General features: G+C 35.2%; 1 protein-coding gene across 2 annotated transcripts in view; it reads left to right on the top strand.

Moving 5' to 3' along the window:
• The window catches only part of ADGRB3 (adhesion G protein-coupled receptor B3), a 659,277-nt gene that overhangs the window by 618,437 nt on the left and 17,054 nt on the right, over nt 1-23,786 (top strand). For both annotated transcript variants that reach the window (XM_006926408.1, XM_006926409.2), the window contains 3 exons: nt 7,922-8,017; nt 9,655-9,694; nt 14,188-14,831. In XM_006926408.1, the coding sequence (XP_006926470.1) occupies nt 7,922-8,017; nt 9,655-9,694; nt 14,188-14,831 (780 nt within the window). The remainder of the gene's footprint in view (nt 1-7,921; nt 8,018-9,654; nt 9,695-14,187; nt 14,832-23,786) is intronic.

Below are 23,786 nucleotides of genomic sequence, written 5' to 3'. Positions count from 1 at the left end.
CTGTAACATTCCTATAAATACACAGAGCAGCTTTCAGTTATAGAGAAGGTTTCTTTCAGAATTCCTCAGAGGAATTCTGAAAAACCGAAAGAATCTTGTTTAAATTTTGTGAATTCCAAGGACCTTGTTTAAATTTTGTGAATTCCAAGAAATTCTGAAAAACCAAAAGAATCTTGTTTAAATTTTGTGAATTCCAAGGACCACATCATAAGGAGGCCTCACTGAGTTCACAGAAATTCTTCTTGACTTTCTAAATGTATATCACCTGACACTACCCATGGATCTATCTCATATTACCTGTGATCACACTGCCCTAACATTAACCACAGCCCAGGGGAACAGAAGCATCATTCCATGTCTCTGGTGTCTCCTATGAACATAACATTCCATAAAAATACACCAAAGCAAAGGACTAAATAGCTAAGCGTAAAGTACTGGGTAATGACTCATATTTATTAGTCTACTTGATAATCCTATAGGAGTTCTCATAGTTTTATCTCATCTGTTTTTTTTTTTCAAAGTTTTTCTTCACAATTCAAGATATTTTCATATGGATTTCATATAATTCAAGATAATTTCATATGGATTTTTCTTTCTTAAAAGTGTACAAGCAATGTAAGAAATATTTCCTTCAATTTAGAGACTGGATAACAGATAAATGTGTATTTTTGACATACAGTAACATAATTTGTGACATATAGTAACATAATTTGGTTGTTTTTAGTTTTTAATGATTGTTTCAATATAAGTTCAAAAGGCTTTACCCATATTTACTTCTGCAGTCTTCCTGTGAAGGAGGTAGATGTACACAAGAGAGGAATATAGCCTTGCAGTTTAAGAAGGAGAAAAGAAATGAAATACTGTAACTGTGCCATTTTAAATGTGATGTGTATGGGGCTTAATTTAGTTTAAAAGTGCTTTTGTTTTCAGTGGATCCAATTTTATAACCCAAATCATTTCTAGTCAGGAGGGAAGGGAGAAATGATCACTCTGGTACTGTCAACTCAATTATATTTTGCTTTATTAAAAAAAGCAACAAATTGATATTTTGCATAACAATTTGTTGTGACTTCCAGAACTGACATCTTAATAATTACACTTCATAAAACTTGTATTTTTGAAAATACAGTGTCTTCTTCTAGAGCACCTTTGTCTTTTAAATTGCTTTGGTAGATGCCTCAGAAAAAGAAAACAGGCAATAAGAATTTTCTTTTTTTAATTAAACCATCTGATTTATCACAACACATTACTTTCAGTAACCAAACCTAGATCTTGGAAGCTGAGATTTATAATACCGAATAAGACAGAATCTAATAGAACAAATATAGACATTTCCTCCATTAATTGGTCATTTTTTTATTAGAATTCATTTGCATTAAGCACATAACAGCATCTACTATTTACTATTCTCTACATTGCTATGGAAATTCAAACTACACAAGAGTTATGAAATCTTTGAAATAGTTACTGTTGCTAGGAAACCACTTTCTTGGTGCTTGCACATTCTTCTCATCTCTACTGTCCCTGGCTGTGCCTGGCTCTAAGACAGTCTTACAGCTTGATGTCAGAGGGGGAAAATAACAAGATTGTGATTCAAAATAAGCTACAATAAACCCTTTCACTAAATGGAAGGGAAAAAGGAAAGTGCTTAACTGGATGATTTTGTTGTATCAGTCTTTGAGGATCCTGTGGCTGTTCTGTAGCGTCAGTAACAGGGCCAAGCTCCTCTTTTCTTCCCCAACACTGGCAGGAGGTCTAGGCTGCACCAGATGAGGTCCCAGAATCTTCATCCAAACCCATCAAGCAATTTTGGAGCAAAATGCTTAAAATAAACATGAACAGATTTCTCTCTTTCTCTCTCTCTTTCTCTCTTCCTCTCACCCCACTTCCTCTACCTTCCCATTCCCTCCGTCCCTTCCTTCCTTCCCATTTCCCATGTAGTCTTATTAATACCATAGAGTACAGATAAACAAAATGATTTACGGACATGTGACTGTGAATTATAAAACAGACAAGCATCCTTGCCTATCTAATTTAAAACCAATATTCTCCCCCCAAATAAATCTTTTTTTAAAAAAATGAAGCCAATAGCGGGGAAACAATTACATAACAATTTGAAAAGAGGTCATATTGCATATACTATACATAGTTCATATGGAGAGTTGAGTGAATCTCCAAGCTTGACTATTTACAGGGACATTAGGTATGACTCATTACTATGAAAGGGTTTATCTGTGTCCTCCCTTAATGAGACATAGGCAAGGCTTTCCGCTGGTCTTTGAAGATGAAGAGGTAGGTAGATAGGAGACTAGAACTTAACAGGCCCTCAGGGAAAAGTGGGGTTAGAAGATTAAGAAAGCAAAAGTAAAGTAGATGAAGATGGAGGGAGGCTACTGGCTATAAGCTTTCCACAGAATGAAGGTTATGGTGAAGAGCAGAGAGTTGATCCTTCTCTGGCTCAACCTGGGGCACTTGGAGGCATAAAGCAAGTGATGTGATCCTGACACTAGCATGATTTTTTTTTTTTTTTTTTTTTTTTTTTTTTTTTTTTTTTTAATGGTTGTGACTGCGGCACTAAGAAAGACAATACTGATGACATTTGAGGGCGGAGCGTTGATTAAGTGATGTTTTAGACCTTTCTTGTTTGGGTATTTAGTGGCCATGGTGAGAGGCCACTGTGAGTGGTGTCATGAACAAAGTTCAGTAGGTTTTGAAGAGTTAAGTGAGTGGCCCAGGGTGGGAGGGTTATGGTACTCATCCTAACATTTCTAACTTGTTCAGGAGAAAGTCGTATATGGACAAGGATTTAAGGAAGAATGGAGTGAATTGCTAAGAACTTTGTTTTTCAGGCTGAATTGAAGGGTCAAAAAATGCATTTAATATTTTGTTTTATTTTTAATAAAATATGATGTGTATCTGGAAATGGGAGAATGACTACAGTTACCACAACAAAGCTGGGTTTTATCAGAACAGAGAGTAAGGATTGCAGAGACTGCCTTTAAATGGGGACACAGGGATGACACAGGCAAGGCTGATATTTCTAGTTACCTTTCCCAGAAACCACCAACCTCCCCTCATCCAACAGTCATCCCATTTCTTAAGTGGAGTAGGCTTTCCTGACTTGACCATAAGGGCAATTAGATCATGAATATTTGCATCAGTCTTAATCTGCACATGTAGTTCCTTAAATCCATGCAGAGGCTTAAGAGCTTAACAAGAGCACGAAATCAGATGACATTAGTGAACAAATTAGGATGGCATTAGTGAACAAACTGAGACACACAGTTCATGACAGATATTGGCAAAGTCTGACATGTCTACCAGGTAGCGTCCAACCGGGGCTTGCTATTATCCCAAATTCTGAGTACCTGGCCACTTGGACAAGCAAATCTCCTCTCGTTCATTCTCCTTTCAGATCCGTAGGGTCCCACCTTGCAGTATTGATAAACTGGTGACAGGAAGTTAAATATGTCTGGAATAAAGGTTAAAAACATAAGAAGTAAGAGGTCACAAATTAGTTTTTTATTTTTTGCCTTGAAGTGAATGGCATGAGGCTAAAATGAAATATCTTCTGTGAAGGCACAGGTGGTGGTGGCTGGCATATAACTTCCCTTTCCTTTTATTCTCATTTCTTCCTTTTCTCAAACGCTGTTACATTTTTCAGATCATATATGAGAAATGTCATCTGGGGAAGCTTATGTGACCCCCAAACTGATACAAAAACGATAAAAGCTAGAACAATTTTGAGATTAGGCAAAAGAATCTTTAATTGTTAGAGGAGTCCAATAGGAAGTCATTAGGATTTAATTTGGGACTGAAGTCCATCTTGTTCCTTCAGTACATATCAAATGACAAACCATTTTTTATTTCCTTTGCTATCAGAGAAGTCAGGTAATATTTTAATAATGTGAAGTCATTCATGTTGTTTATGTCAATTAGCATAATACACATGAAATGGAGAACAATCTTACTTGTTAATGATTAAATTATATGAAATTTAATATGGTTAAAAAGAATTAAGACATTTGTTCAAATATGAATCAAGAGAAACAACAGTAGAGATCAGATTCATAAAAAAAAAAAAAAAAAAATACGGGACACATAAAAAACTCCCTTTCCCTCCAGTAGCAATCTCAAGTAATTTCAAGAATGTAACTTTATTTCTCTGCTTAAAATGATCTTCAGAATAACTGGAGGTAAAACTATCTTCTTAAAAGGTGAAGATTTGGGGTCTGAGCTGCTTGATAGCTAAATACAGAGCCCATTTCAAACAGCGCAGCTTTTTCCTGTGAGGTTTCTCTCAACGGCAACGCTGCCAAGTATCGCTCAGTGCTCTTCCCCAGCAATTTCTAAATCTGGCACAGGCTTTCAGAGTGACACTCTGCCAAGCTGCCTTCAGAGTGAGGACCAACCGAGAAGTCCTCAGCTTGCTGCTGTGGAGCTAACTGAATCACTCTCCCCGTGGGAGAGAGACAGGAGCGAGACACACTCCTGCAAACCTTTTTTGAACTTGTGTCTCATCCAGGAATCCATCCATAATAAAAGGGTTTGTAGCTTTTTCAGGAATTTTTAGAGCAGCCCCCAGCAGGAAGTGGTAAGGATAACTTCTGTGATGTCCCCTTTGGATACTTGCAGAAAACCTTGATAGCTTATGTTTTTCACCTCACCTTATTTTTGAAGATATTTCTGGTCTTTCCTTTTTTTTCATTTCAGAACATGACAGCAGATTTCCTTGAAGTCCCTTAAATATTCCAAGGCTATGTACATATCGTTTTTTTGCTTTTTAACCCTGATAGTTTTTAACCCTCAGTCTGATTGTCAATTAAGATGAAAGACCTATCACAGAATTTTATAAAGAGAGGAAATTTTGAACTCTAGATTTTAACTGTGCCATAATTTGTTAAATAATTATTCTACATAGGTTTATTTAAAAATTGTATTCGCTAGTCTAACAAGTTTCAAAAACAATACTATTGCAAGAATTCAGTTATAATTTTGATATGCAAAAATAAAATTTAAATTGCTACCTAAAATAAGTGACTTGTTCTTCACAAATAGTAAGTCAGCTTAAGGAGCTTAAATAATAAACATTTTAATCTTCTAAAAATTACTTTTCTTCAGTCTTAATCACAAGGCAAGAAAGACACCAAGATTCCAGCACTGTAAATATGACTATTGGCACAGAAGATTTTAATTGCTGGATGACATAGCCAGTTCTAACCTCTCTCTTGTTTGTTTGTTTTTATACTCCTTGTCTGGAATTAAGGTCCTTATAGACTTGCTTTTTAAAAATTCCAGTTGTTCTCCATCAATGCAATTCATGTTGATTCACCAAAGATGCTCTGGTTTTTTGATAGAAAATTCAGTTATCAAAATGTTTTTAAATAGCCGGAGATATACTTTCCAGGTACTATCTTGCCTGAAACACTCTTTTCTGTGAGAAAGAAATAGCAGCGTGAAATATAGTCTAATCATTTTCCTTCCCTGACAGTGTTGGACAAATATTTAAAGCTAACTCATCTAGATTGTCTGAATGCATTTTTAAGATTTTTTAAAAATCAAACAAAGCATTTAGAATAATTGGAATTTCTCCTGCAAATCTTTCTGAATCAGAAGTAACAAAAGCACTAAAAGTGTCAGAGAATATAATGCTTAAATTATGACACTTATATAATCATTAAAGTGACCTGGAGTTTACTAGAGAATTTTTATGCTTTTCTGTTTTATATTTCCTCTAAATGACATTGACCAATTCACAATATTGATATCATTCTCCAGTGTACAATTGCCCTTAATCCATCGTCATATTTGGGAGTTTGAAGTAGTGATTGATTGTGGGTGTGCATATATGTGTCTTATAAAAAAAAAAAAGTTAGATTTATATTTCCTTCAGGCTATCAGATAGTGGATTTTGAAGAGAAACATATAGAAATTGTTTTGTATATTTTATTGTTAGACAAAAATATCCTCAACAGCTATACTCTGAAGGTCTGCAAAGAGCAGCTACCAAGGGCCACCTTTGGTTAATTAGAAATAGATTTGAAAAAATCTTCATGTGACAAGCTCTTGAAAGGCAGCATTTCTAACATATTATTTATTTTCCTTTATAAATTATGCTTCTTTAACACTTGTCTCAGGGCACAAACAGAAAATTAGCATGTACCTATTTTTTGACACTGGTTCTTAGAATTTGTTTTCTAAAAACAGACATACTTTCATAGTGGTTACCCTCAATGCAGATTTCTTCGTAACAGAAACAGTGGTTATCTGGAAAACACTAGACTCATGACCAATTTTTGATTATTAATATGTCACTTTACCTAAAAGGAGGAGCCCCAAAGCTTTCACGTTTAAAGAATCTAACTTTTTCCAGGTTGTGTCCCCTTCAAGGGAGAAGCAGAATATTTAGTTCTAAATATTTATCCAGTTCCTCAGGAAAAGATTATCAGACTAGATTTCATTGAACCTGTACTTTTAATGATGTGTTTGAAAGAATAAATAAGAGATCACCTTGTTTATTTATATGAGGCAACTCCTCATTCTTTTTTTCTAGGAAATCCTAAATTTAGAAATATTAGAAAGAGAATGGAAGAGAGGGCAGAATCCATCTCCTGCTTTCTTAATTCACACCTATAGTGGTCACATCACCAGGACTAGAACCTGAGGTGGAGAAATGCAGGTGGACAAAGATCTCATGACTGAGCTGGTTAGCCAAGACCCTGTGGTGGTCACTAAACTTCATGTCACTTTACATATTTTTCAACTTGGAAAAGAGACGGCTAATGGCTTATGATGTGGGTAAGAGGAGCCGAAAACAACAGGCTCCATTTTTTGTTTGTTTGTTTGTTTTCTGGCCAATACAAATACTATACACATCTCACAACAAAACAGTGGTAGGATATTTTATATCAATACTTTGCAAAAGTAAAGATCATTATGTGTTTCCCTTGGCAGTCTCTACAATGGTTCTTCAGCAAAATAGGGGAAATGAAAATCTTTGCTTTGTTTTATAATCCAGTAAAACAGATTTGAACTATAAGGATAATGTCAATAATGTGAAATCAGAAAAACAAAATATTAGTAAAATGACCTTGCCATTAACTGGGATAAGAAGCTACTTGCGATGATGTCTATCAACAGCTTGTTAGGAATCTAATGAACCGCAGGAAGTAGAAGGGACATGCTGTTGCAGAGACATCCTGTGATCAGAACAACTATGGATTGTGTGTTTGTTTTTCATTCATCTACTCATGTTTATTCACTTGTTTAATAAAAGATTTGTCATATGTTTGTTCTTTACTCAGAATCCAATTGCAAATGGATATTACTGAAATTTGGCTCTAAGTGACCTCTCCGTCCACCCACAAGTCGATCAACCTGAAACAGAGCCATCTTTATTATCTTTTTGTTTTATCGTGTTTTGTTTTTACATCAGGGCACATTATACTTGAAGGGAGACAAGAAATAGTCTTCCCAATTGGATCTCTTATGTGAGACATGAAAGGAAAATCCCAAATCAATTTTAGTCGAAAGATCATTGAGTAATCTCATTTTTCACAATGTTTAAAGCTGTTATAAAGATTATGCCATACCAAATAGTAAATCTCACTTGAAAGACACACATATTGTTTGTGGAAATAAATCTGCCCTCTGGCAAGAATTATTACTGTTGTGTCAGACATAATCATTTTGATAGTTAAGGAGTTCCCAGTACTTCCCTCTGTAGATTGTGGTAAGTGATAAATTTCTTTGGCATAGAGCAAAGTTGAGGTACGCTGATATTTGTATTAGGAAGTAAACAAAATGGGTATTAGATCATGAAAACAATAATAACTGCTTTTTCAGTCGATGGCAAATGAACACATTATCTGGTCATTTCCAAGAGAGAGGAAAATTTATGTTGGTCATTTTTTCTTCACAGGTTCAAGATGCATTCAGGTGCCGATTGAGAAACTGTCAAGATCCAATCAATGCTGATTCTTCAAGTTCTTTTCCTAATGGGCATGCTCAAATCATGGTGAGCTTTCATTTTCCCTCTGATTGTTGATTGAATCATAATTTCTCAAAGAAACAAATGTTCTTTTTAGTAAAACAGCATCAGAGTCCCATTTTCAGTGACTGGCTTTAGTTCATTAAGAGACTTAGAACTCTGATACCAGATAACTGTTCTGTCTGGATTGCTTAGGAGTCCAGGAGCTATGATTGGTGTGTTGAGGGTATGGTTTCTGTGCAACACCAGAGAATATTTTCATCCTTGCACAGAATTAGGAATAACTGTTTCTCCACAGGATCATGTTTGTTCGCAGATCAGAACACTGTGGGCCTGCATGTCTACTCTTAAAGCAATGGTTCTCAGCCTTGGTTACACATCAGAATCAGAATCCATACTCCAGACCAATGAGATCAGAATCTCTGGGCTGGGCCCCAGGTGTCTGTGGTGCTAGTAGGCAAACTAAGATGAGAACTACTGCCTTAAACTATAAAAGGTAGCCACATTTCCAGTGAAAGTCAGTTATTGTACATGGATGCTGACAATTTGGGGATTAAGGGTTACTTTAGACATAACCACTTTGATATATTTGAGAAATGAGATAAGATTTAAACTACGTCATTAAAATCAAGGCATAGATATTTTTTAATTAAATTTACCAGGGTGACTTTGGTTAATAACATGTAAGTTTCAAGTGTACAACTTTATAGTACATCATCTGTATACACCACCCAAAGTCTAGTCTCCTTCTGTCACCATGTATTTGACCCCCTTTACCCTCTTCATCCCCCTAACCCCACTTACCCTCTTGTAACCACCGTTCTGTTGTCTATATCTATGAGTTTGTTTGTTTTGTTTGCTCATCCATGGATTTTTGTTTTATATCCCACATATGAGTGAAATCATATCATTTTTCTATTTTACTTATTAACATTTTTGAATTAGGCAACATGAAAATAGTCTGTGATATGCTACTAATGAAGACTTGAGAAGGAATTAATTCCTCATTAAAAAGAAGTAAATACTGATATCTTGAATTTAAAATATCGATTAAGATGGGCTACTTTAATTTTACCATTATAAAAATTAATTTCTTTAAAATAAAATTTGGGGGAATATATGAGGATGGAACTAAATTCTAGCAGGTTATAGGCCAGATTAGTATTGGTTCACCTTCAATATTAATTTCTAAACATGAAAGCCTTTTGAATGACAATGGATCATTAGAAAAAACTAATTTGACTATGAAGGTTTGGACAAAACTATATTACAAAATACTATATTATAAACAGTATCTAGAAAGTGAATGCTTCAAAAATACAAATAACAAAGCATTTATTTGAATATATTCATAATCACACTTTAATCTTTTTTATTATGGTTTAAAGAATTGCTCTAAAATTCTGTCATTGTAGATCACAGTGGGTATTGTATTGCCTTATTAAAATCGTATGTCATTTTTCCCTTGGTTTTATTCAACATTTGGTCTCTAGGAAGTACTTTTGAAAACTATTAGATTATTCCTTGAGAAAATTCCTTTGCACAAAACTATAACCTAGCACTGCCTAGTTAGATATCTGTAAACTTCAGATATTCTGGTTAGTAAAAGTTGCTTGAGGTCTTTATTAAATGATGATTCTATGCCTTATTATTTCTTGTTACAGACAGACTTTGAAAAGGATGTAGACATTGCTTGTCGGTCAGGTAAGAATATTTGGATTTTGAAACTATAATCGTTAGAATTGTTCAATCATTTTTATGGATTTTTACTTTAAAGAAAATGCTGTGGTTTACATATCACATATTGATATGATGAATAGAATAGAATATTATGAGTTCTATTCATAAATAGAATCTTTCAGATAGAAGCATTGTAATAGAATAAGGGAGAGGATGGAATGAGTGGGAGGAAAGACAGGAATGAAAGAGAACCTAAAAATGGTGAATTGGGAGCACCGTTAGAGCAAAAAAGCATTGACTTGAAGACATAAACCTTTCATTCTACAGATTACTGGCTGTCAGGTATAATGCCTGTCAATCTAGTCTCTTTCTGTCTCAGTTTCATCATCTATGAAATATAGGTTGTTGTAAGATGAAATAACACTCTGTGTGTGTATATCATAGCCCTTGTTGTTGTTGCTATATTTTTAGAGGGGACCATAAAAAACCATGCAGCCACATCCTGCCTTAGAGTGCTAGGATCCCACTGAATGTCCCTAAATGGTTGTCCTCCCACCTGTGGATTAACTCACCAAGAGTAGATGACTCAAGTTTTAAAGGAAACTACATGTTTCATTTATTGGATGATTCCAGTTGTTAAAATGCTCCTTTATATTGGGACAAAATATACCTTATTTTAGCTTTTATTTGTTGGCTTTAGTATTGCCTTCTAGAATAAGAGTGGATAGTTATGTCATCAAAACATCCAAATATTTGACAGCAAATATCATTTAGCCCAATCCAAGTATTTTTTTCTGCAGACTAAATAAATCCTGTTTTCACATTCATTTCTCATAGAATCTTCTCAGGCAGGCATGGTGCCCCAGGTAGCCTCCAATTTGTTAATAATTTTAAATTATTTTAAATGTATACATATGTATCCAGCATTTATCACAGTTGGCTCTTTACTCATACTAATGCTATCTACATTTGCATCTGATTTCATGGCAGCCAGTACAATACTAGTGTCAACTAGTTATCATCTAAAATCCCTAAGACGTGTTATAGTAGCTGTCAGGGCTTTCCAAGTCTAAGGTTGTATAAAGACTCTAGGTTTTTTGTTTGTTTGTTTGTTTGTTTGTTTGTTTTCCCTCTTGAAGAAAAATCCGGCCTTTGGATTTACCTCTACATGCTATTATCTTACTAGTTTCAGGTTAGCATTCTATTCATTTAGAATCATTTGGCCATTGAAAGTTTGCCTAGAATACCTTCTAAATTTCATCCAAATGGTCAATAAAGGAGTCGAAGGATGACACGGAGTATAGCACCCTGCTATGTTCAATGAGGCACCCCCTAGCCACCCCATGCATATGCCCTCTAAGTGTAGTTTTCAGATTCAACTCAAAACCATTAAGCATCTGTGCGGAGTCTGAGATCACAGAGTTGTCATAAGTATAAGAATATGAGCGACTAATCTCATAATCTCATTTCTGAATTCAACCAAAATACTCAATATAGAGTGTGGTCATAGCAGAGCAGTAGAATAACGGTTACGATAACCTTGGCTATGTGCAGAGTATTAGGAATTACTTCTTCCTTTTTAGTATCTAACAAAATATTACTAAGATATAGTGTTTGGTTTCCAAAGTTTACCATTTTCCTCTTTGGAAAACTGAGAAAACATTTTCCTTTGCTTCATCCACTTTCCATAATTTTTTAAAGATCATTAGCCATGGTGCCACATTCCACATCTGTGTTCCAAGGTGGAATGTGATTGCCTGGCTCCAGAAGCCTGAATTTATTTAAAATAATCAGGAATTTAATTCCTATTTACCTACTTTCAATATAGTTTTCTATCTACTTCTTTTGGTATACTCTTTACAGTTCTCCTTGATAGAGAAGAGGATTAGGAGCAGTTTTGTCTTTTCCTTACCAGCTATTAACATTAAATCAGTAGTTGTTAAAGTGTGGTCCCCAGACCAGCAGTGTTAGCATCACCAGAGAACTTGTTAAAAATGCAAACTTTCAGGTCCTACCCCAGGCCTACTGTGGGATAGGGGAATCAGTGTTTTTACCTGCTATCCAGGTAATTCTGACACATGATAACATTGGAAAGAAGCACTGTATTAACCCATCCTAATCCAAGCAGTGGTCTCATTTTTTAAATTACCTATTTTGTTCTCTTTTGTTAAATTACCTATTTTGTCCAGAATGCACTACAGTCTGAGATTTGGTATTCCTAATAAAGGCCAGCACCGTTATTTTATTAGAAAATATTATTTTTAATATTTTTATTTTCTGTCTGGGCCTTTTTTAGCTGAGCTCATCGGGAGCTTGCATCTAAGTTTTCCCTAGATATTTCTGTCCATCTTGAGATAGATTCAATTTTAAGGTCTCAGCTCATGGACCCTGAATAACCTTTCTCTAAGTTTTGTTGCAATTACTTTCCCAAAGCATGGAGTACGTATTTGATTATGCAGACTATTCAGGTGCATTTTGTTTTGTTTTTGTTTTCATTTTGTCTTTTACAGCTTTATTAATTTCTCTCAAAAGTCTCATTACTTCAACATCATGTCTGTATGTGTAGGTGGTATGGTTTTCAAATTTTGGATATCCATTTTAAGCAAGTCTAAGGTAGATGTTTATTTCATATAGAGTGGACACTACTTCATGAGAAGAATTATCTTTCCCCAAATATTTAAGATGCACACATTTTCAATAAAGATGGCTATATCATTTGATAAAAATGTGCTAAGTGTAACTATAAATCATACTACACTTATACAAAACTAAATGAATCTTGTACAAATGTACATTATGAAATCAATATCCAGTACTAAGATTTCCTTTACAGTTTATAATATATTCATAAAAGTATAAAATTATCTTTAATGCAATATGATAGGTTCCCATAACCTTTAAATTTTACTGCAATGAATTTTCGGTTAATTTTTGCATACAGTCAAGGATTAAAAGTATTTTTCCCTGGATTTGGAGATTTTTTTAAAGTATTTTATTTAGAATATCATTAAGCTATTAATTTAACATACTTTGCCCTTTAATCTTTTCATGTAAATCGTTCCTGGCAACCACAATTTATTACCAATCTATTATTTTAAGAGGTTTGAAATAACTCTTTTAAACTAAATTATTCTAATACAAAAGTCACATCCAAATTATAGGTTAATTAAAAACATGTAGATGTAACATGATTTTTAGTGTCTAAAATAAAGAGACCTAATAAAATAGATAACGTATCTTTAAAGATAAAAGATACTACATGAATGATGCATGTTTTGAAATAATTTCGAAGGCTTCTCTTCTTTGTAATAGGTAACCACATTCAAAGTCTTCTATTTTTCAATGTCCGCTTTAATCTACAATAATTATGCTATTTGAAAATTGGATAATAATGGGTAAAATTGAATATATCTGAAACTTTTCATGAAGAGACAATATTTTACAGTTATCTATGCCTAATGAAATTTTCAGTAGTGATCACTCTGCCTTGTAGATAGGGCAGTGCTAGGTGCAAATGTTGTGCCAGTTTGCACACGGTGCTGTTCCATGTGCTTTCAATACCATTACAAAAAATTTCTTCGGACTTTCATTCCTTCATACCTCAAACTTAGTTGCTCACAACTAAGCATGCTTTGAGTCATTCTGCCTCTATTATGCACAAAATATGGCTTTCTTTTTATATAGAGGCAAAAAGATATATTTTAATAAATCTGAACTCTTTCATTATTGGTTTGTTTTTGTTTCGTTTGTTTTTTATTTTGTTTTCTCTCACTACAAGTTAAAATGTATTTTAAATTTTTTCTAAGTCATTTTTCAGGTTTAAAATGGAATAGAGGTTTCAGAAGCTCAGACAGGTTTTTTCTGCTTAAACCCAATAGGCAATTTTAATACCCCCTCAAGGGCATTCGAGCATATGGATTGATCTTGTAAAAAAAAAATTTTCCTACATGAAGCCGAAGATGATAAATACCTTGACCATATGGACTTCATAGATAAATGCTCATTAATTTTCAACATGCATAAATTTTGGAAGGATTTCTGATGTAGTAGGATGAAATTCTTATTGATTACCTCTTTCAAGAACTATTTTAATGAATAGAACTTGTAGAATACTTTAGGGGAATAGCCTTTGTGAAAAAGTCAAATTCATGTGAAATATATCTATAATTTTATAAAATCTTTTGCAGTAGATTGATGAGAATACTTCTCTGGTAATCTGCTTTTCCCCTGTAAAGTTATGCAGAGTTGTTTAAGAATAGGCACTGAGATTTTTGAAAGTCCTTTAATCAACTTTCAGTTATTTTTTAGCTGTAGGCTACCTGAGATCTATGTGAGCATATCAGAATCAATAAAGTATGATTAAGTAATTGGGGCCATGTACAAACAATAGATATGTAATTTTTTTAAATATCTTTTTATTTTATAAGGAAATTGCTTAGTAGAAAGAACAGAGTACAATAATGAAGAGTAAACATGCATTAGCTTTCTTTTATTAACTTTCATATTTGAATCCACAGTTCTTCATAAGGATATTGGTCCTTGCCGAGCAGCAACCATAACAGGAACACTCTCCAGGATTTCTTTAAATGATGATGAAGAAGAAAAGGGAACAAACCCCGAAGGGCTAAGCTATTCGACATTGCCTGGAAACGTCATTTCTAAAGTCATTATCCAGCAACCCACAGGTCTGCACATGCCCATGAGTATGAATGAGCTGGGCAATCAGTGCTTGAAAAAAGAGAACAGTGAATTGCGAAGAACTGTGTACTTATGTACAGATGATAATTTGAGAGGGGCTGATATGGACATAGTCCATCCTCAAGAAAGAATGATGGAAAGTGACTATATTGTGATGCCCAGAAGTTCTGTAAATACCCAGCCATCAATGAAAGAAGAAAGCAAAATGAATATTGGCATGGAAACCCTGCCACATGAAAGGCTATTGCACTACAAAGTAAATCCTGAATTCAGCATGAATCCCCCTGTAATGGACCAGTTCAATATGAACTTAGAGCAACATCTCGCACCCCAGGAACATATGCAGAATTTACCCTTTGAGCCTCGCACAGCTGTGAAGAATTTCATGGCCTCTGAGTTGGATGATAATGCAGGACTATCAAGAAGTGAAACTGGATCAACCATATCAATGAGTTCCTTAGAGGTAAGCAATAAACTTTTTCTTGCTATTTGAAATTTATAGAGAATGAGAGAGAATGATTCATGTGGCATTGGATTGAGGGGGAAAGGTCACATTAGCTTTTGCAGTTTTGTATCAGTAAGAATTTTTGGCATTAATTAAGAATGTTGGGATTAATATTCTGGATGTAGTTTTTTCCAGTAGTGCATCAGAATCCCCTTTCAAAATCATGTTTGAATACAGGAACTCTCTATATTTAAAAAGATACCTATCAGTCATACTTCTTCATAAACCATAAACACACATACACACAGAAAGATCCTCCTGATGTATTTGAGGAACTAAAAGTCTTCTGGTAGTTAAAAAAAAATTTCTGGATGGCACTACAAACTTAAACCAAGATCTGGATTTTCTGCGTGAGGGCAGCTGTTAAAAGTAAGAAAATTGGAATGTTACTATGAGCTCTACCATTACACTGATTATAAACTCTTATTAGATCAATATCTTTCAGGGTAAATATTTTAGTCTTAACTCTTACAGAACGATGACCACTAAAATTTTTGGTCTTAAATTGTGAATCTCAGAAGGGATATAAATTGAGCAGGCTAAGATTAATTAAGTCAGGACCCTGGGGTTCAACCACATGGCCTGTGTAAAAAAGCAAACTCCCCTCAGCTTCTTTTCTATCCTTAAAGTGAAGTAGAGAACAGTCAACAGCTATAGGTATAGTTCATTTTGTATTAGAATTAATCTAGACCTAAGAAATTTCTTTTGCCTTACATCCTGTTACTGTTTTATATGTGATTTTTATATCCTTAAAGTTTTGCTGTTAACTCAAAGCTGACATATTGCATGTGTTCAGTATGCAATGCAATACATGCATTCTTTTATACGTATTACCAATTGTTTTAATAAGAGTATTTCATAAGACACTGTTTAGAGGAAGACACTATAATCAGTTGCCTACCCTTTCCATCAGAAGTATAGTGATAATCATGTTTTGGTGTTCCAATGTGCCCAGAGGCAGTTGTCTCTCCTTTCTTCCCACAAATCCATGCCTCTACATGGGCAACGTGAAGAGAGAACCTGGAAAGTTAGAGTAACATGGTGAGTGGTATAATTTTGAGGTTTTTCCAAACTACGTCAAGAAAATTCTAGACCAAAATGAGAATGTACATGTGATCTGAAAGAAATCCCTAAATTTTAGATCAATCTCAAACAAAGAGGGTTTCTGAGAAGACTCACCCCTCAGAACCAGGCATAGGGTCAGTGGGGCCATGTTCACTGCAGAGTGGACGACTGGAGCACCCTCTAAACAGAAGTAGTCAGTCATTCTGAATTAGCAAATAAATATTGTTTATCTATTTCTAATTTGCATTTCCCAAAGACTCACAGGTCTACCATAATAATAATCACATAAGCATAAACTACATAATGTTTACACAAAATCACAAAATTTTTTAAAAAGATATTTAGTGAGTATGCATATAATAACATAACATCATAAATCATAATTTGGATGCACTACTGGAAAAATTACAATGACCATATGGAGTCTTCTACATAAATGGCTAAAATGTACTAAAGGAATTAGAATAGAATTACATTAAATATTTTGTTTGTTATAAAAATGCTTTTACATCCAAAAGCCTAAAAATCTGAGTTTGATGTTGTACAAGTTGTGTTTGAAAAATAGACAGTATTTCCAAATCTCTGTATCCTCATTATTAAGTATAAGCATCATATAAAGCTGTGATTCAGCCAAAAGATCTGCATTTAAATAACTTAGAGATCACAAGGCTTACATCTTGAAAAAGAAGAAAATTCAGGATTCAGAATGAAAATTCAGTTCCTCATCTTTATTCTTTAAAAGAGTTTAATAATAATTGCTTATGGTGACCATTTTAGGAGACAGCTGAAAAAGAATATATAGATGTGGGAATGAATAATAAAAATTAGCATTTATATAGCATCTTTCATTAGCAGAGCCTCAAATCACCTTAAACACATGAATTAATTAATCTTCACAACACTTCTGTGCAATGGATAAGTTGTTATAATCCTTGAAGTAAAGTCATTTGTTCAAGGTTACAGAGCAAGTACATAGCAAATCTGGGAATCTTTGTGTCCCGATCAATTTTATGCTGTCTAAAGGGATAATAATGTACCTGAACATTAGCATGAGAGTAACTTTAAAGTTCATTTCAACCATTAATAGACTTTTGGTCTTAGAGTGAATAAAGATATGAAATGCATGAAGTATAGGTGTATGTAACTAGCTGATTTTGGAGACAGGACTGTGGCCCATGATAATAAAGTCAGTGGTATGGCTTTCTTAATGAGTAGAATGATATATTGTCACATAGAGTTGTCAACTCTGCTAGTCTGTATCTGTAGGGCCAATAAGTGGGGAAGATATTCTGACAATAGAGAAAAAGCAGAAAGATGACAGGAATATGTCATGGAGAGTAGCAATCTTTAGTAGCCAGGGGGTGACTAGAGTCTTAGAAGACAACCTGAAGATGAAAGTGGGTGAATACAGATGACATGAGGTCTAAGCCATAGAATAATTTGAGTCTTCCCCTCTGAGTGAGAAGGGAGATTACAGCCTCAGGGATGGCCTACCTGGGAAGCTGGGGCAGCAGAGGCTAGCCAGGTGCTAGGATCTTTCCAAAGATATAATAAAAAGGTACAGGTACAGGTGTTCACAAACTGTTACAGTGGGAAGTGGTGAGGGGAACAAAGAGAAGGTAAAAGCTACCAATTGTAGCAGAGAATGCAGTAGTAGTAAGAGAAGAGGGAAAACAAGAGTTGAGGGAGAAAAAAAATGTCCAAGAGTGGGTGGAAGTATTTATTTATATAAGCAGGAGGCAACGAAGAAAGGAAAACTCCCCAATCCCGAAGGCAGTGCCAGCAGAAAAGGCTTCAGCCTCCAGGGGAGTGTGTTCAGCCAATCAATCCCCAGTTATAAAGCATAGAAAGTTTAAGATATGCATGAATTTTCTTAGCATGAAAGAGATTTCTTCCCTGCCTAATATTACCTTGTTTCTTTCTTATAATGTTATCTTCCATCTTCCAAACTGTATCCATTCCGAGAATGGACTTAAGTAATTCTAAAAATTTTAGATTGTTTCCATAATTATGGAATAATTGAAATATTAATGTGGTAGAATTTCTCACAATGGCTCCAGCCCTAGTTGCCCTCTAATTGATTCGCTTAAGGTTAAGAAGAATGAAATTGTCATCAGCACTTAAGTCATTCACCTTTAATTAATTAGCAAAAAGTGTTGAGTGCCTGGTATGTATATAATGCAAAAAAAAAAAAAAAACAACCAATAGTTAAAAAAGAGGAGTCATAGGTCTCGAGCCATTGAGGACTATGAAATATAGTTAAAATCATGGATTATGATTTTATTTATATATATATACACACACACACACACATACTTTTAATTATAGGTATATCACTGTAAGAAGACAAGTATTTGTTTTAAATCATTGGAACACTGGTATTTATTCAACAGTTGGCAGCTGTTAGATAGCAAACATTTCTTCCCTCAAACATCTTCCCAACTTGTGTGCATGTTCCGGGCCTATTTGGCACACGACCCATTCTGCACACTTTTCCCCTATATTACTCAGGGTTGATGTGGGTAACTGCATCTTTGGCTTCTGGTCATTGAGAAGGTTGCCAGTAAGAACACTGGAGAGAGACTGGAGGTTGGGGAGAAGAGAGGGTCCCAGATGTTTCTCCCCTGCTCTTTCTGCTGTAGGCAGCACCTTGTGTTTCTATCTGCAGTTCCAGAGTGCTTCCAGCTTCTGCCAGGTGCCTCCGTCCCTGGATTTAGGTCACTAAACTATCTCCTTTTGTCCATGCAGCCTATGTGAGACAGTTGCTTCTTCTCTTGCGAATCTCTGGGTTACCTCATGTGGCTTCTCATTTCTTTCACTTGAATTCTTGTGAAGCAGTTTGCTCAAATGTAAACACATTTGTTTCTGTTATTCTCCTGATAAATCCTTGATTTTTCTTATTAATAAACCCTTAATAACTAATCAGAATTATGTAGATTACAAATGATTTTTATCAAAACCAGAACGTTTTGCTACTCTGACTCTTGTCCATTTAGATATAAATATTATATATGTAAAATGCTCAGATAATCTCTCAATTTATACATGGATGGAAGGGGCCACCATTCTAGGCTAAATATTTATATCCCAGTTTTCCTCTGAACATGAATTACAGAGCTCTCAGCATAATGGTTTTTAGAGGTAAAACATTTTAGCTTAATGTCAGCACAGGTGCCTCCCTTACAGCTATTGCAAGGATCAAGTTAGATAATGTATATGAAAGCCCTTTGAAATTTGTAAGGAGTGCTTCAGATGGAAGGTTTAGTTATTATTTCATTAGCATTATCTCGAATATCTGTGAAGTGACTTGAATACTATCCTAAAACGATATTCAAGATGTTAGACAAAATGTTATGATCTCATTTGAGAAGTGGGAGACTGTCCCTAACAGAAACCGTAATAGAGCTGACCATTTTACAGAAGCATCTTTTTAAAATTTTTTCCTCATATAGCTGTGAGTAAAGGAAGACTTGGCCTTATTTAGTGTCTTGGTTTCGCTCCTGGATTAGGGAATTTTGTCTTTCATGCAAGCACACAAAATTAGCTCAAAGAAAAGTCATTTTTCAAAATTAATTATTCTCAGGTTTCTTTTCCACAAAGATTTAGAATGGATATTGTATCAAAGCTTTCTCTTTGAGTGGTTCATTGCTCACTCTGTAATAGAAAGTCTTAATGGCATATTGCCACTTACTAGTCAGTGGGATTTATTCCTCACTGTGAATCTTCTAGTGTCTTGTCTGGCTTAATTTGCAGTGACACAAACAATGAAGTATTCCCTTTGAGAAAGTATACATCATTCTACAAGACTGAGATATGGAGCAAGACCTCTATGCATGTACTCACTAAGTATTCCTCTGAGTAGCCTCAGATCATCATTCATTGTCTTAACCTTAAGTCATCCTATGGAAGTTTCCCTTCTATTAGGGATAAGCCCGCTTTCCTCTAACTTGTCTTGATTCTCTTGACTGTCAATTGATCCATTCATCATGGTTTTGTGTAGTTAGTCCACTTGTTTCTCCAAATTCTCCCAGAGTATTTCTGAGAAAGAACCACCACCACCAAAAACGAACAAATCACATTTTGTTGGCTTCGTTTGGCTGCCACAGTGAAGCTCCTTCAGTCATTCATCAATAATTTCATGAATGCCTGCTATTATGCCAGGCCCTCTGCTAGATGCTGGAGATATCAAAGTGATGAAAACAGATGTGGATACTGCCCCTGTGATGAACAAGCCTTATGGAAGAGATAGATAATTAACCTTTAACAAGTGAATAATCTAAATCAGTATACTGTGCTGAGAAATAACCATAGAATGTAAGGTTGAGACTTCTTTAGATAAGGTGGTCTGGGGAACCTTCTGAAGTATAAAGGGTGAGGGGATTTTCAGGCAAAAGAAACCGCAAATGTAGAGGTCCTGAGGTGAGAAAGAGCTTGGAATAGTCTTATAGGATTAGGAGACCTGTGTAGCAGAGGGCAAGCACCTTAAGATGAAGTTTGAAGACGAAAAAAAAAAAAAAAGATTTTGCAGGTCCTTCTAAAACAATGGAAGCAAATGAGGACTTTTAAGCAAAAGATTGTCATGATCATTTCTCCATCCATCCATCCCTTTGATGGATTGGAAGAGAAAGGATTAGGATCCCGCAGGTAGTAGGAGCAGGGGATGGGAGGGAGCAGAAAGCCAGAAGACAGGAGGCTACTGAAATAATCCATACAAGAGATAAGAATACCTTTAACTATATAGAGATGCAAGTGGAGATGGAGGAAGTGTGTGGATCAAGATGTACTTTGGAAGTAGAACAGATGGTACTTGCTGATGGATTTGATGTGCAAGATGAGGGAGAGGAAGGAATAAAGGGTGATTGTTTCTAACTTCACCAACTAGATATACAACTTTTTCAGTGATGGGGAAAACATGAGGAAAAAGAGTGTTTGAAACTAAAAAGATGGTATTTAAAACCAAGGAATGAAGTATATTATTCAGGAGAGAATATGAGATGAAAGAGAACTCGGGAACTCAACAATTAGAAGGTGGGGAGATGAGAAAGAGCCAGCACAGGAGGCTTGAGGAGCTACAGCAAATATGAGGGGAAAAGGGAGGAAAGCTGACAGATGATGAGTGTTTTAATGAGGAAGTGATTAACTTTTAAAAGCTTCTGAGAGTCCAGTAAGATGAGGACAGAAAACTGACCTTGAAAATTGACCAGACGGAATTCAATAGAGACACTGACAAGAGGAATTTTAATGGGATGTAGAGGACAGAATGAATACAAGTTGAGATGAGTTCTAAGTGGGAAATTAGGAAAAGTAAACAGTATAAAAACTTAAGAATTTATATTACCTACTGTAACAAAGTTTATTTGTATCAAGTTATTTGGTAATTTGGGGATGTATAGACAGAGGCATTTATATCTTCATACATTTCAACACACCCTAGCTTATTTTAAATTTGTAGATAGTATTTCTTCAATTATCCACTAATCAGAAAAACTGTATGACTTGATCACTTTTCTTAATTGATGCTCATATTTTAAACATATAACCATTATTTCCAACCACTTTCATACCTTACAATAACATGCCAGAGAGCTCAGAGGGACATTTGGATAACATGTAAGTCAGTCAGTTTCCACAAACTTCAGTGCTTTGAAAGACATTCTAACATACTACGTGAATACCAAGAGTGAAAATAGAAAGAGACTGAACATTCTGGTTGTTGCACTATGCCACCAATTTTCCAATGCTAGAGAGATTTCTATAAGGTAAATTAGATTTTGCATTAGGAGATGGAGAAATCAGCTACTTTGTTATTGCATCACTGCTCATAAGCTATCCTATATTTTAGTGATTTTTAAGTTATTTTACTCAACACAAATTATGTATAGTGCCATCAGATTTTCTCTCAAATAAGTATATCGGTATATTTTCTCTTTTAAAATATAATTGAAAAGTGCAAGTTAATCTAATTACCTTGATTTATGCTTAGAAAGCATCTCTGTGCCACTGCTGTCAGACTTGGATTGGCTGGGCCCTCTAATGTTATTCTTGATAAGTTCTGGTAACAATCAGCAAAGTATCACAGGCATCTTGTACCACTTGTACCACTGAGTTAGAGAGAGACAGTGGAAAAAACGGGGTTTGGAGTCAGAAGACCTGAGTGTGAATCCCACCTCACTTGCTTCCCATCCAGGTGAAGTGGATGAGTTATTTTAACTCCTCCTGTCCTCAGTTTTCCTCATTCTTAAAATGGGGATGATAAATACTTTACCAACCATCCACAGGGCAGTGAGCATGTTCCATGTCAACTGTGAAAGCACTTTTTAAATTATAAAAGGTTAGAAAACATGGTTAGTCTTGTGGGGTATAAATATTAAACAAAATTTTACCTCACTTGGGCTCTGAATATCTGCCACATATTTTTCCATGCTCTGATTTTTGAGTCTTCACTGCTTTATTTCCCACCTCCCATCTTGAGGCTCTTTTGATTGAAATCTGTTTACTTCATTTGTTCATTGCTTAGTGTAATCCTTCAAGTCTGCTAGTTCTGCTATGCCTTTGTTAGAATTTAATGTTAGTAAGTTTATATAGGAGAGAAATCTATTTGTAGGAGTATATTCATTTTCTTTCCCATTATTTCACATAGACATGGGTGACATCTGCTCTAAGAAACAGAATCTATGTTATACTTCTAGGTTCCCATCCTTTGTTCTTGCTCCTAAAATATGGAGCCTTGAGCAACACGAATCAATCAGTATTTCCAGTTTTTAGGCACAGCTCTGCATTCAGAAATGAATAGGGCAACATATGGCCGTTATGACCTTGGGCAACAGAATTCCTCAACACGTGCAGCATAAAAGGCCTTGTACTCTGCTGGCTAGCCGAACCTTTTTCATAAGATTTCACTATTTAATTTTCAAATGGAACACAAAGCTCATGACTAATGTTCTATAATAACTGCTTAAAACTAAGTGTTTCCATGCTTGGATTTTGCTGTATTAGGAAAGAATTTTGCTTAACATATACTTAAAAAAAAAGTCCTGCTGAGTCACAGTGCCAAGAAGCGAAGCATCCAAGAGCAGGATGGAAACATTAATATTCAGTCTAGCATATTGCAGCAAAGCATTATGCAGTGTATCGGAGCCTGATTTTTACACAGAGCAGTTAGGTAGCAATAGTGGCAGGGAGATGGCAAAGGAGAGCTGCGTTAAATGCCTTCCCACTTACTTTCTCCTTCCAGCATGTCACCAGGGTTAGGCTAGGGTGATGCTGGAGATAGGAGCAAAGTGAGATCAACATGCTGAGTTTCCATTTAATAAAACCATCTCCTTCTCAGCACTCTCCTTGATTGTACTTGAAGACTAGATTCTCGATCCGGCTCCACAGAAATCCAATTATTTCAGAACGTTTAAACTTTTTTTAAAATCTTTCTTTTGGTACATTACCTTCCGTCTATTGAAATATGCTTTGGGGAGTTAGTTACACAGGGGGATTCTGGGTCTACAGTAAACATTGTAACTCTAGTTAAACATTTAACTCTAGCAGTCCAGTCATATTTTTCAATAAACTACATTAGTGCCTTCCTGTCTTGGATATGATTCCGCGTTTAGGTCATTGAACTTAAGGTTGTAGATATTGGGAGTGGAGAAGAAAAAATAAGAGAACTTTGTCTAAAGGTTGCAAATTTTTTTACAACTGCCTGAGTATTGTTTTGAATATTTTCCTCTATTCATTCCCCATTCCCTCCAAAAAATAAAGACCCTCTTGCCAACCCCCCACCCCCACCCCCCTGCCAAAAAAAATGTATTTTGGAAACTTGCTTTGTTCTATAAAATTTTGGAGGAACCTTTCTAT

Source organism: Pteropus alecto, unplaced genomic scaffold (genome assembly GCF_000325575.1).
Source record: "Pteropus alecto unplaced genomic scaffold, ASM32557v1 scaffold7, whole genome shotgun sequence".
Lineage (NCBI taxonomy): Eukaryota > Metazoa > Chordata > Mammalia > Chiroptera > Pteropodidae > Pteropus > Pteropus alecto.
The sequence above is the reverse complement of the archived record's forward strand: the minus strand, read 5'-3'. Positions and strand labels throughout refer to the sequence as shown.